Source organism: Coturnix japonica, chromosome 7 (assembly GCF_001577835.2).
Source record: "Coturnix japonica isolate 7356 chromosome 7, Coturnix japonica 2.1, whole genome shotgun sequence".
Classification (NCBI taxonomy): domain Eukaryota; kingdom Metazoa; phylum Chordata; class Aves; order Galliformes; family Phasianidae; genus Coturnix; species Coturnix japonica.
The window spans coordinates 28739051-28753412 of record NC_029522.1 but is presented as its reverse complement, the minus strand read 5'-3'; the positions used below and the strand labels follow the sequence as shown (position 1 = coordinate 28753412).

At 39.9% G+C, this 14362-nt stretch overlaps 1 protein-coding gene and 1 long non-coding RNA gene across 6 annotated transcripts in view; one reads left to right on the top strand and one right to left on the bottom strand.

Moving 5' to 3' along the window:
- The window catches only part of LOC107317000 (von Willebrand factor D and EGF domain-containing protein-like), a 160988-nt gene that overhangs the window by 83160 nt on the left and 63466 nt on the right, over positions 1–14362 (top strand). For all 3 annotated transcript variants that reach the window (XM_015869184.2, XM_015869183.2, XM_032445856.1), the window contains 5 exons: positions 4036–4172; positions 5176–5337; positions 8642–8746; positions 10797–10911; positions 13002–13252. In XM_015869184.2, the coding sequence (XP_015724670.1) occupies positions 4036–4172; positions 5176–5337; positions 8642–8746; positions 10797–10911; positions 13002–13252 (770 nt within the window). The remainder of the gene's footprint in view (positions 1–4035; positions 4173–5175; positions 5338–8641; positions 8747–10796; positions 10912–13001; positions 13253–14362) is intronic.
- The window catches only part of LOC116653676, a 36365-nt gene that overhangs the window by 14428 nt on the left and 7575 nt on the right, over positions 1–14362 (bottom strand). Inside the window, exons 2-3 of one of the 3 annotated variants that reach the window (XR_004307953.1) lie at positions 13073–13244; positions 5279–5359 (exon numbers count right to left, since the gene is read on the bottom strand). This is a non-coding gene — a long non-coding RNA (uncharacterized LOC116653676). Of the gene's footprint in view, positions 1–5278; positions 5360–13025; positions 13245–14362 lie in introns of those variants that run through there. The other 2 variants (XR_004307955.1, XR_004307954.1) reach the window with 2 other exon arrangements.

The window sequence follows — 14362 nt, the reverse complement described above, 5'->3', positions numbered from 1 at the left end:
TCAGTAAAAAGAATGGCAGGTAAATGGGGGTTTAGTCAAATGTGATATTTACCGGAGATGACTTTCAGGATAGATTCTCAGGCTTCTGTTCAGATCTCAGGTTTTGGCCACCTTTTATGGCCATCCGGCATGACCCAAAATGTACCCTGACTGCAAAGCTTGGCTCATGTGTAACAAACACACACTGCAATCCACCCTGGATACCACAGACCATCAAAGCAGAAAACCAGGTCCTCTCCACGTCAGCTAAGGAGCATACATCTGTAACTTGCTACTTGGATAAACTCAAGTTCTTTGAGTTTTACAAGCAGGGACAAGCATGCTCCTTTCCTAGGAGCCAGGGAAATAACTGGTGTGCAAAAAACCTGAGAGAATAAAATAGCTAGTCCTTTTTTTTTAGGGAGGATTTTCAAATGAGATTTGGGTTAAGTACATCATGAATTCCAGAATAATACATTCAATAATTGTGCATATGATTGCTGTAATAATACTAAATATAGATAATAGTTTTGGATGTATTTGAAAGGAGGCAGATTCAGACTTGCTTTGCCCAAGCTGTGAGATAACCAAGCACCAGGCTGCCTTCGCCAGACCCTTCTCAGTCATGTATCTGGGCACCCACAGCCATGCCAGTAAGCCCTGGAGCCTGCTCAGACAGCTTGATAACTTCCAGCACAGGGCTGGCCTCCAACCAGCCACATCAGGATACAGCAAAGCGAGTTTGGCCTGTGTGCCTCCACCTTCTTCTAAAAACCTGCTTTATAAATATTGTATTGGTCTATCAACAGGGGCAATTTTCCATTTGAACAGCATGAAGATCACCTCTGATGCTTATGATATGGTGCTTGATTTGCTTTTCATGATCTAGGTGCTTATTTATCACCCTGAGCAAGATACAAAGGCACTCCATTCCTTTCTTATTATTTGAACAAACTTCTTGCCAGTTTTGATTTCAGGTCTGCTGCTCCAAGCCCAAAGTTACACGTGTAGCTTTCAAACACTGCAGAAGGATGTTTATTTTTTGTGCTAGGATATATTTCTAATCAAAGGCAGAAATCAAACATGAACTATGCCTGTCCATCACTAAGATTTCAATATGTGTAGTTTTACAAAATTCTTGATTTTGTGTCAAATGTCGACATTTTACTTCGATGTCTATGCACATTTATATAATACACTACAGCAAATACCTATAAAACCAATTGAGTATTCATGCAGGGTTTTTTTACATCTATTATGTAGTCTGTGCTCCTTGTCAAGTTTGACTCATGTAAATGCCTGCAGAAGGAGCATGTACCATCAGCAGCACTGAGCTTGCTGATCTTTCCAGTACATTCCTTCTGTGAGTGAAGCAGAGGGATGGGGCTTGCTCCCTGCTTGTTGCTTTGCACAAAGCAAACATTACCAACCAAGTGGAACTGAACCCATGCTTCTATCTAGTTACCCAAGATCTTGGGGGCCTTTTAAAAGAGACCTTGAAGTCAAAGCCCTCTTCATGAGTTGGACTGTCTCCTTCCTCTTTAGTTTGCCCCAACATGGAAATCACTCATTGTTTGTCATACCTCCATGACTCTGTGCATACCTGAACTTTTGGCCTTGCTCTCACCTCTGTGAGTTTCCCCAGCTCTCCCCTCTACTTCTGCCTTCCTCCCCACTAATTTTCTGCTGAACTACTGGTAGCTCATTTGCTGGGTCTTTTCAGGCTCTCTAATTTAATTTCCTTATCACACATGAAACTACGTGGCCCTTGAGCATTTGTCATACATAGGCTCATTAATTTCCCCTCCACTAACACCAGAAGCAAAGCGCAACAGCCTTACTTTAGTTTTCCCCATAGAGGGTATGGGTGAGTACCCAACTACTGACTGCCAGGACACTTCTCCATAGCTAACATCACTGAGATTTCCTCTTCCACGTTCAGTTGAAACTGGTTCACACATGCCAAAAATGGAAGACAGAGGGATAGACAGAAAACCATCTTCAAAGTAAATGCCTAAAATTCCTACATCCATTAACTGTGATGTCTCATTTTCAAAAAGCATTAAATTAAAAGTAAGTAACATTGTTTTAAGTGATGGGCTGCATATACTGAGGTCTAAAGCCTGAGCTTTAGTCCCTTCCTTCCTAACTGCCTTCATCAAAGTGCATTCTTCTTACATAAGCATTTCACCCCTTCCACCAGCAAAGAATTCTCCTTTTCATCCTGATTAACCCACACCAGCCCACACATCTTGGGAGAAGGTACCCACCACATATATTGGAACATATTTCCTCCAGATTTAGAACAACTTAAAGATGCTGCACACAAGTGCATATGCAATGGTTTGAGTGAAAGAGACATGAAAGTCTCTACTGACATTGTAAGTCACAGAATCACGGAATGATGAAAAGGCCACAAAGATCATTTTGTCCATACATCAATCCATTCCCACCATGACCACTAACCACGTCCCTCAGTGCCACACCACCACATTTACTGAACAGCTCCAGTGGCTCCACCACCCCTCTGGGCAGCTCCTTCCAAAGTCAATTCAGAAAGCACTGAGGCTGACTCATTTTGCCATGGCCCCAACACAGCAATGCCAGGATGCCCATAGACATGTAAGGAATCATCTCGAAAGCACACATAGCTCATCAGAAAGAAACCAGCCAGTAAGCCTGGTGCTGGAGGAGGAAGGTCTGCTGAAGTATGCTCCTGTGCCTCCTCACTCCCAAGTTATGGGGTTTTACCTCACCCACAGAAGCCTGAAAAACCGCAGTGAAATGAAAATGTTAATGCAATCTGAGCTACTTCAGTACTAGTAGGGGGAACTATTAAAATCTCATGAAAAACGTAATGAAGCTTTTTTTTTTTTTTAAATTATTTTTTTAAGCACTATCCACGTAAGAAAGCAACTTATCAAAACCGTTCTATCCGTCTGACTAATATTTTTGTACATTGCAGGAATTCACAACTAGCACGAATGCTGCTAAGCTGTAAACCATTTCTCTTCTTGTAAATATTGCAAAGTGTCCGACAGCGCTGCTAATACTGCTGCAATAAAATCTCTAACCAAAAAAAAGAAAGAAAGAAAGAAAAAAGAAGAATTTCAGAAGTACAGAAAAAAACCCTTTCACTATTTCTCACATTTATATTGCTTTCCTTCCTTTCTCTGAAAAAAAAAATAAATAAATAAAAAAATAAAAAATAAAAAAGAGAGTCATGCAGCTCTACTGTTATGGGCTGCAATCTGGCAATGTTTAAACAGCATTCATCCTCCTTAGAGCATAAACAGCACAGCCCTAAAGGAACAGCAAGGTATGGGGAAGGTTATCAGCTCAGCTAAGGGCATTTTGCCCCTTGAATCAGAACTGAGCCAATGTACCATTAAAATATTAAGCTTCTGTTTTAGTTAAGCTACAGCTCAGAGAAAACTGATGGGCAATATTATTTTGCTAGAGCAACAGTGATGGAGAAGGGAACTAGAAAAGCTTTGCAGCCTCTCCCTGTCATGCAGGAGGCGAATAGTTCATGGTACACCATGCAGGAGTGTGTCGTGCCTCCCAGGGTTCCCAGTCATACTCCTACTGTTAAATACTGTCTGGGAAACAAGAAGCAAGTCTTCTATTTTATACTGTTTGTCATCATAACAGCTTCTCCTGACCACAAGAACTACAAATGGTATCAAGGAATACATGAGGCCATGGTCCTGACAGACTGCTGATATTGACAGAGGGTGTCAGAGACCTCCCGAGTACTGTGCTATCCCAGAGCCTATGCTGAACATCTGCAGAATTAAACTACACCCACAGCTTTTAAAATAAAAAACAATGCCTTTTACACAGATGTTTCATCTTATGAGGAGTCTGGTGGCTCAGCCATCTTCAGATATCTCCACTTCCCACCCAGATGCTTCTGCACACTACACCATAAAAACCATCCTTCCAGTCAACAGTTTAACAGGGTCAGCTGAAGCAACACTGTAACAACAACCACAAAACCTCTGATAAACCAGAAAGGAACAGCACGTTACAGTCTAAACTCTGTCATTTCAGAGCAAGCTCTGGAAATCACAAGCTTGGAAAACAGGGGCCTATGTGACATTCGCACCTCTGACTGCAGCCGTGTCCGGGTGTTCGGCATTGGCTTCAAGGATTCTCCCCATCTGCACTGCGAAGTCACCAGATTAATTGTAAGTAACTTCCCATGGGCTCATTAAGTATTGATGATACAGTCATGCTGTGTCACATTTGCATTAAACTCCTCAACCCTGAGCAGTACAGACTGCCTTCCCATTGCCACAGTAGTTACAGATCCCATTACCGATATGTTTGCTATGAGTGGGGGGAGCTGAAGAAGCTCAGCCCTTTTCTGATGCCTTGGAAATGCAAAGTTATATCTAGTCAGTTTTGTTCTGTGGGGTTTTGTTTGACTCTTGTTTGCTTCAGCTACACTGTAGTCCAGTGAAGCCCAAAATCACAACTATTATTTCTCATTTTGTGCATCTGCAATGATTGGTTGCTTTCTTACACTTGTTTGAATGCTAAGTGTTGCAGTTAAATACAAGGCTTCCTCCGCACATTTATAGGCTCCAATAGTTCAATACCAAGTCACAGGTTCCACTGACTATTAAACCCATCTCTTCTGCTAACATAATTTTATTATGAACACAAGGGCAATGCTAGGACTGAATTATTTGGTACATCTGCATGCACAGACAGGAGATGCTGGATTCATCTCATAAATCTACCTCATAAAAAGATGTTGAGCCTGATCCCTTTCATTCTTAACAAGACACAGCTGAGATTAGCATACCTTGCTCTCTTATGATATCACGTGCCCTGAGCAAGTAGTCAATGATGCAGTCAATGTAGCTCAGCAGCAAACATTGCCTGAAGGTGTCAGAAGGTTCTCAAGCTGCAGAGCTCTAGGAGCAACCACAGTGCTGCTTCACCACATTCCCCTGGCTCATCCTAGCTGCTCATCCAAAATGCCTTCCTAAAGCAACAGATCGCTTGCATGCATAGAGCAGCATGGATGGCTTTTTGCTGTGGTTATAGTAACAACATTACCTCTTTCAATAAACCATCTGTAAACGCCTTCTATTATTAACTGGAAATATAAGCATATGTTGACAACTGGAACTTCTTTGTATGAGCCCTCAGTTTCTGCACTCTCCTTCTGTTTAACTGTAGCATCTCAACGGCGAATGGATATCAAGAGATCAAGAAACCACACGAGCAGATTTTCTCAGCTCTAAGGCTGTTGACTGCCAGATTCCTCTCCTGAACATTACAGAGATGGAGGCTGTGCACTTTGTAGCTGGCGATGAGCCGTTCGCGAGATGGCAAGTGAAAGTAGGAATTTCTTCTTATGTTTCTAAGACATGATTTAAAAGAAGAAAATCAGTTGTCATGGTAAATTAAAATGCAAAGTGTAAATGCATCCCTTCAGAATAGGAGATGCCTCACATTAATGTCATGGAGATGGGGGGAAAAAACATAACCAAAGCAATGGGAGCTAAAAACAGGTGTCTATATAGGCAATCCAAAAGCACAAATTGCAATCACTTCTCCAGGTAATCACCTGAGATTGATGCAGCTGGACTAATCAATTGTTAATCATTAGTATTTCATTTCTGGAAACTCCATCTCAAACTCATGATTAGGAAGCAAGCGCAAAGTTGTTCTGACCCCTGGTTTCAAGGCAGCCATTTGCACTGCACAGTGAGGAGGCATGGCATGGTGCGGTCTTGGACGGCTGTGTGTGCAGTGCCTGCATGAGCTGGGTCAGCTCTGCTGTGATTTTAGCCTCTTTTGTGATACTTAAATATTTCTAAGACACTGGTGTCTTGCTGACCTTGTGCCTGCTCACTTTGGTCTAGCACTCAGCCTGGCTGGTTATTTCAGCAGATACAGTTCCTTTGCTAAGACTAAATTTATTTAAATGAGAAATATATCCTGCAATGGAAGGAAGACTGCAGATGTGTATTGAACATTTCCACGTGTAAAAATAAAACACTTGGGTGCAAAATTTCTGCCGGAGCAGAGCTCGTCTGTCAGCCCTTTATCCAGTGCAACCAGGATAGGTGGCATGCAGCCAGAGTGCATTACACTCAGTTTGCTTTCAGGAGATGCCTTCCAGCCATGAGGAGTTCTGTGTGATTTTTCTTACTTTTTTCCTCCCAAAACACATCTAGAAGGCCTTTTTCCTTGCACTTGAGTTCAAAGAAATCTCTGTGCTTGGGAGCCTGCTGCCTTTCCCCTCACCTCTGAATGCTGAAGAAGAACCAGGGCCATGGCTGGCAACGTGTGCACATTTAAATCCCCTTGGTCCCACACTCTGGCATGCTAACCCCAGTCCTCCCATGGACTTCTTTGCTGAATGAACTGTCAAGGAAGAACTCAGAGCTTGGTTTCAAAGGCAGTGAGCAACACATGACAGCACAGAGAACAAAATGATGGATCTTTTCAAGATTAAAAAAAAAAGGGTTTGAAAAGATTTCCACAAGCATTCAAAAATTTGCACTCCAGAAAATTCCTGGTATAACTTACTGCAGTGTTAAACTTCATGTTTATATTAATAGATACTTTTTCAAACGCAGGGAAAAGTTTGTTCCCAAAATCATAATAAATATTTCTATCTAAAAAAAAAAAACAACATTCATTATTTTCAGAATCTCTCCTCATTCTCAAAGCAAATTTCAAGGGAATCAGCAAAGTTTCACATAAGCTTTTTTCACTGCTGAAGCTGGGGGAACAAGAGCTTCCCAAGCTCTTCTCAGTGCTCTTTTATGTATTTGTGCTTCATTTTTTACTTATTCTTCCCATGGAATGGTGCTGCATGTGAATAAGAGTACATGAGCTACAGTACAACTCATGGGATAATTGGTTTAAATACCAAAACACAACGCCCACTTGGGCAGCAGTTGAGAGAGGCTGTCCACGCAGACACCTGGGTGAAGGGGTGGAAGAGCCTGGCAGGTACTTACTGGATTTGGGAAGCAGTTTTGTGGTTATCTTCAATATGTTATCATTGCCTGTATTTGTCAGGAGCAGGAAAAATATTTGCTTAGAAGTCAGACTGGCAGAAGCTGAATTTGAATTCAACAAGTTCTCACAGCTTTCATTTCTCATTTATAAAACATTCATATGAGTCAAATTGTATTTCAATGATGAGCAACACACCAAGATCACTTCATGGTGCATGAAATGCACTTTGTGTATAAAGGAAAGACCTCCTCCCTGTCCTGGCTGCTGGTCCAGAAGCAGCATCTCTCCCTTTCCAGGGGACTCGTGCATTCAAACAGGCAAGAAACAGCTCTCAGCAAGCTTTTGGCATTTAAGGGTCAACCCAGTCTGAATAGAGGTTTGCCCCAGCTCAGTTCTCATTGCTGCTTTTGGACTTTGTTTCACATCACTAAGGTGACTAATGGAAAAGCAATTGAAACAACCATAAATGGACCCAATTCTAAAAAGGCATCAAAATGGAAGTTTGTAATAATCAGTAGAAAAAATATATATACAGGTTTAAAAAGAAATGGAAACAGTTACCTTCTATTCACAATGCTCACTTCAGACATAAAAATTAAGTCTATTTTATAGCTTTTTATATTTTTCCCTGTCTATTCATTTCACCCACTATTAGTGCACTAACACTGAAACAACACTGGACACTCTGGTTAAAGAGAGAAATGGAATATAAAATGCATTAAGAATAATGTATTCATAATGGAAGTTTTGCTGCCTGTAAGCACTGCAGTTCAGAGAAGAGACAGCCCTGGAGTGCTGCCTCTCTTGTTTGTTCTTCTCACAGGGAGGAGGATAAGCTCCTTGGAGTCATAAAATGACTTGGGTTGAAAGGGACCTCAAGAATCAGCAAGTTTCAAGCCCCCTGCTGCACGCAGGGTTGCCAACCACTAGATCTAGTACCGGTACTTTACTTCTTCAACAAATATTTTTGTATTTGGGATTTCCATGCTATTCTGTTATCTTTTCACTTTTATCAGGGAAAAAGAAAATTAAATTTAAATGTAGATTCACATAAACCTTTATATTGTGTAAGTAGTCATATATTAAAACTGCCAGCCTAAATTAAGGCTTTCTAAAAAGCCTACACGTACAGGGCTGCCCTTCTAATATACCTTCCTATGGAAATAGGACCGTTGCTGTCTGGTATTATCCACCCCAGCACTTTTTAGAGGTTAATATAAAACATCCTTTCCTTTTTTCTTCTTCTTCTTAAGGTTATTGCTAACTGATTTACCACATTGTAAGAAAGAGATCCAAAAGTTCAGCCAAATATCTTACTTTCATTTCACACCTTCCTGGAATCCATCCTTACAGTATTCAAGTCTCTGTGCAGCCTCCACAATCATACTGAATAAAGAAATAAATAAAAACCTAAGGAAAGAAGCACCTCACCGCAATCAGAAAAGTTGAATGCCAGCTGAGCCAAAAGATCTTTTAGTTATTAATGAATAGTTTCCACTTTGGAACATTAAGCAATTTGTTAGCTTGCTGTAGAGCGACTCATGAGTGCTTTAATTTGTCCTACTGGCAGGCATCCAGTTCAAGGGTGCAACAGTATACGCTCCAAAATGGGCAGACAGTCTCCATATGGAACATTATTACTTATAAGGATGATTTTTGTATCATTTAGATCACTGATGATGGCTTCCAGTACAGTAATTCCAGAGTGCTGACCCTGTACGACGCAGTCTGCCAGGCCTGCGAATCCCATCCAACTGGACTTTGTAAATTAAAGGTAATTTAAAGAGCATAAATGTTCAATATGGGTCATTCATCTCCTCCTTAGCCCTCTCTCTCCCTCTGATGCACTGTGTGCAATAACTGTTTTAGAAGAGGAAAATCTATTTCATAGTTCAGAAGAACAGCCTGATACTTCTTGTCTTTCACAATCTCCTGTCTGTGTATATGTATATAAATATTTATATGTGTATATATACATATATTTGTATATATATATATATGTATTTATGTATGTATATGTCCTCTCTGTGTTGGACCTTTCTCAGAAGGGCACTTCGCAAAGAGCATGGCAGACAATAGGTATGTGGGCAAATGTCAATGGCGGTAAATAGGACTGTGGCTGCCCTACCATGAAGCTTGTCTCTGCTGTTGAAGTATCCTTCCTAGGAAGCGCTGTTAGCTCTCCCAGGCTAGTTGGATGGGGTACTGCAGCTGTAAGGTATTTCACTTCTACACCCATTTTCTGCTGCCTCGAGAGATATACTATGACGTATGTTACGTGGTCTTTGTCATATAAAAGCACCCTTGAGAGAACATCAAACATTCTTGCTTACATTAAATAACACTAAGTACAAACATATAGTGCTTTGACAGCTTCAAAACCATAATCAAAAGCCTAGTGCTATGTTTAAAACTGCCAGCACACTGGGAACTGCCAGGAGAGCACTACATCCTTTTGTTTTCCTGTGAACTTTCCAGTGTAACATCCTTCATCCCTTGCAAACGAGATTGCCTGCTCTTATTTTCTATAGCACTGCATTAGGCACCTTTTCTCTTTTGCAAAGGGGCTTTAAAAAATAGTTTTGCTGATAAGAATATTTGAATGTGCTAATCCTGCTTTCCTATCCTGAGGCAAGTACAAGGGAACAGGAGACCACCGGTCTTCATTCTTCTAAAATGAAGATTAATCAGGTACATCTTAACCTATTTGCCTCGCTGTTCTCATTAACACTAATGGGAAAACACAGTTTTCAAAGTTGCACTGATTGCAGTAAAGTAGCAGTTACCAAGATAAGATGAAAGATCGCATTTCTCTAATAAATCAGTAAGCAGAACTGGTTTATAAGCCCAAATGAGGGCAAAGCTATTTCAATCTAAGAATAAAAATAATTATGTCATAACCACGTCAATTAAAACTATTTGTTGTTGGTTTTTTTAATGACAAAGGCTTTCCGTATTCTTTCACTTTTGGAACTCAGAAATATACGTGCCATCTCAATATGCTGGTTTGCTCTCGGTGTCATAATAATTTCTAGCCTGAGATGCTTCAAGGGATTATTTGAACTAGGCTTCCAATTGCATGAAACCACATTCTAATTACTCCACTTATAACATCACTTTGCAATACCTAAATTGCTTTCAGAAAAGGTGTTTCAATTAAGGGACATTTTATACCTGGCCAGTTTGCATTCTGTGTTCCTCTTTTATGGAGCCTATTCTCCACCACATTATCACATCAGAAAAACAGCAGCTTTTTCATCAGAACTTCAAGCCTTTGAATGCAACAATGTAATAAAATCTAATTCACATACAAATTTCAGTGTTGGAAATCTGACATGGGGAAAATTATGACTCTTTTTAGGTTTGGGTTTTCTGCGTATTTTTTACTTACTTGTTGCACTCAAAGTTGTACTGTTTCACCACCCATACTGCCCACTAACCCGTGTCCCTTAGTACCACATCTACACAATTCCTGAACACCTACTTGAGATTTCACAGAACTCACTTCTGACAGCTACAAAATAGTCGCCACATCAGTAATCACAGCTGGAAATAATGATCACATCCACTACATACTGTTAAAATGAAAACAGAATCGTGCTCACATTCATCTGGGATAAATAGCATTACAAGTTACCTAAGAAAAAGGATTCAAAGCTACAGGGATGGTACATGGAAACTGAATGACCTCCACATCATGCTTTCACCCTGTCAGAAGAAAGCACCAGCATATAAATTGATATCCATTTATTGTTTCAAGAGACAGGCAAGATCCTGCTTATCTCCAAAATCCACCCACCCATTTTTATTTCCTTTCTTGACAGGACAATACTTGTAATATAGATGGACTTTGCTATGGAGAAGGAGAGTCAAGCCCTGCCAGTCCTTGTCTTCTCTGTGAACCTGGCATTTCAAAGTTCACCTGGTCTATTAATGAAAGTAAGACAGCTTTTTCTAAGATTTAGAAACACTTAGCTTAGAATTTAGTAGTCTATGAAATGCACAGTTCCTCAACATGTTGCTATGGATCTATTCTGCATAGTGCTTGTGGACTCTTTGCAGTGGAATAATAACTGGGGACACAGAAAGAACTCCACCATGTGTACTAAGCATCCTCTAGCTTCTTCTCTTGTTCTGGCTGAAACCTGACCAATCTTTAATTAATAAAACCAAACCCTATAAAGAAGTTTTTGATATGCTGATACCACATGCTGGGCCCTTATCTGTCAGCAAAAGGTGATGGACCCTAAAAACAACTATAATCATCTCACAGGTACAAATCTTTAAGGGAACGATTTGAGGAAAACACTACTTTTAAAACACTAATGTATGTTTTTTTTCTATCTGTAATAAATGTTTTCTTTCTCTGAGCCAAATACTGTGAAATGCTCCACAAAAGACCACAGACTGGCCCCGACTCAAAGTGATAAGGAAACAAGCAGCTCATTGTGCAGCCCTTCGTAGCAGGGGTCATGGGGAAAGCTGCCTTTCAAGCATTCAAGCATCTCTTGAATGCTAAGGATGGCACTGGCATTCTTAGCCACCTGGGCACTCTGCTGCCTCAAGTTCAGCAGACTCTCAACTAACAGCCCCAGATAAGATCTGATCTTATGTTCTTTTGTGTCTATAACACCTCATTACCCTCCATCCAGTAAACACCATCTTTGTGTTTATCTTTAAATGCACCTCATCATCAATATTTCACTGATTACTTTGGGCACAACTCTTATGGGCTCCACGGCTTTATTGTTTGTGAAGTAAAAATTAAATTAATAGATGGGAGATCTCAACAGTTCTGCTGGAGAAGCAGCTTAGAAAGCTTTGACACAGCAGCAATGAGTGCAGAGGCATTTAAATAGCTGCATAATGTGAGGCATGCTATGAAAAGCAAAGTGTGATAGGATATGCACACATAAAAGAAACCCTGATGATGCAAAGACACAGGTTGTCTTTATGAGAACAAATACACAGTCCATAATTTTAGAGAGTGACTTTAAATGGAATTCAGTTGTTTTTGATCAGTCCACATCATAAATATTCTCTAAGTTAAAAATAATTGTGGACAAGTTGCATTGTAAGAAGATTCCTGTAAATATCAGTACATGTCAATTTGTACTGCTGGTTAAAGAGGAAAGAGGCTGGAGACAGAGGAGGTTTCTGACACTGAGATGAAACTTCCAGCCCTGCATTGTGCTGTTGTCACCTGAAGGTATTCATTTGATCTTACTTTCCCTTGCTTTCAAATATTAAAATGTAATATTTTTCTCCACTTTGTCTTGCTCGCATCTTTTCATTGTAAATATCTTCAGGCAGCATTTGTCTAGTACTGTACAATAGCCCAGTATAATTAGGCTTTTATCATCATTAACAAAATACCAAACGTAAACAACAACAAAAACAAAACTAAAAATAACAAGGCCAATGTTGATATGATATGCACTAATGTCTCCAAGGATAGAGAATTTCAGTATCACAGATGTACATCTCCTGGCACTGAGAAGATCATTATTCCAGAAATGTCCAACTGAATTCAATCAAACTGCTGAGGCTTAATTACCACTCACGTGTAAAGACAGTAGAAGCTACTCAATGGAAGAGTTACACAACTTTTGCCCCCAAAAGCTGCCCAGCCAATTTGTCAGTCAACATTTTGAGAACTGCTTTACATATATTTAAACAGAGTAGGGTAGAGTAGGGTGGACCAGTATAGGTGCGTTAGAGATACAGTTAAAATTTCAGTAAGAACTAGGGAACATGGAGCAGTAGGAGGTTACAAAAGACACATCCCCTCTCCCCCATGTTTTTTATACACAACAGTAATCAGAGTACCATATAGAACATGAGAAAAATAGGAGTAAAAACGTATGTGTTTGGTAAAGATATTTGCTGCCTCTAACATCTAAATTGTTTCCTCCACCAGTCTCAGGATACTTTCATCACTGAGAGAACCCCTACAAAGACCTGTACTGTGAATCTTTACACGGCAGAAACAAGAATTTATGTAATCATGGTTTCATTTTGCTGTTTAGACAACCTGCCTCCTGTGTTCCAGGCCCCCTCCAGCCAGCTGCTGACATTTATTGGTGAGAATTTTGTTTACCAGTTAACAGCGGTGGATCCGGAAGGGTCAGCTGTGCTATTCATCTTAGAGGCTGGGCCACAGGATGCCAGGCTCTCTCCCGCTGGCCTTCTTATCTGGAAAGTTGATTCAGAAGAAATGCAGACCTTTGAATTCACTGTGTCGGATGAATGCAATGCGCAGAGAAGATACACTGTTGAGGTAAGGAAAGAATACTTAAAAGGAAAGAATAACACACCTGTTTATCATGTTCTCATTTTGGTGCAATTGTTACTGAAACTAATAATTTGTTACTGTCTAAAAACAAAAACAAAAAAAATAAATAACTCATAAACCCTTATATTATGCAGCATAGCAATAATGATCAATTAATGGAATAAATATCTCTGAGAATGTAGAAACTACATATACAGTGAACAAGAGAGAGTGCTGTTGATTGCTGTTTGAAAGAACTCTCTTTCAGAGCCTGTTAATGGTTCATTAATCTGCTTTAAAATTCACATTCTGCATTTGGATTGCAGGGAAGAAAAAAATAAAAAAGCATATAACATAAAAGACTGAGTTTCAGCTATAAAAGGGAGATTATAACTCATTCTCAATGATATCTTTAGAGGGTGTCTTGCTCTTATGTCATTACTCCACACTTTAAGTTTCTTGGCAGAGCTCGTGCATGACTTTATTGCATAGCCTAACATTAATCCTGTGATAGGATGAGCTAATAAAGTGGGATGCAGAACCTTGACAAGAGAACAATTTTGTGAAGAAAAGGATATTTTTTCCCTAAAGACTCCAATTTCCACTCCTTCAAGCTACTCACATCAAAAAATACTGATCTGCTGAACACAGACAGCAAAGGGGAAATGTTTCAAACTAGATTTGCATTTAACAAAATGGGAGAGTACTGAGGTTTGAATCTGTTGAAATCCTGTCTTCATCCATATGTAACACGACTGTGGATCTCTATTCCTTGAGAGAGAAACTGGGTAAAGGATGCCACAATCCTCATCCTGACTGGGAGCCATTTATAATGTAAAACAATAAGGAAGATACACAGGCAGGTAAAGAGATTTTTCATTTCTTTGAAGAATGAGGAACAAATCTTGCCCTCAGACACTGTGTAAAAACCGCTGTTATAGCAAACAGGGTTTCTTTCTCATAAGAAGTTAGAATGTGCCCCTAAATGATGAAGAAAAAAATCCCTCTAAAGCCAAGATTCCAGTCAGATAAATAAGTATGCTGAGTACAAGACCATCTATCTAGACAAAAGAAATGGGTTAGAAATAAGTATTCATAATACTAGACAACGTGTTT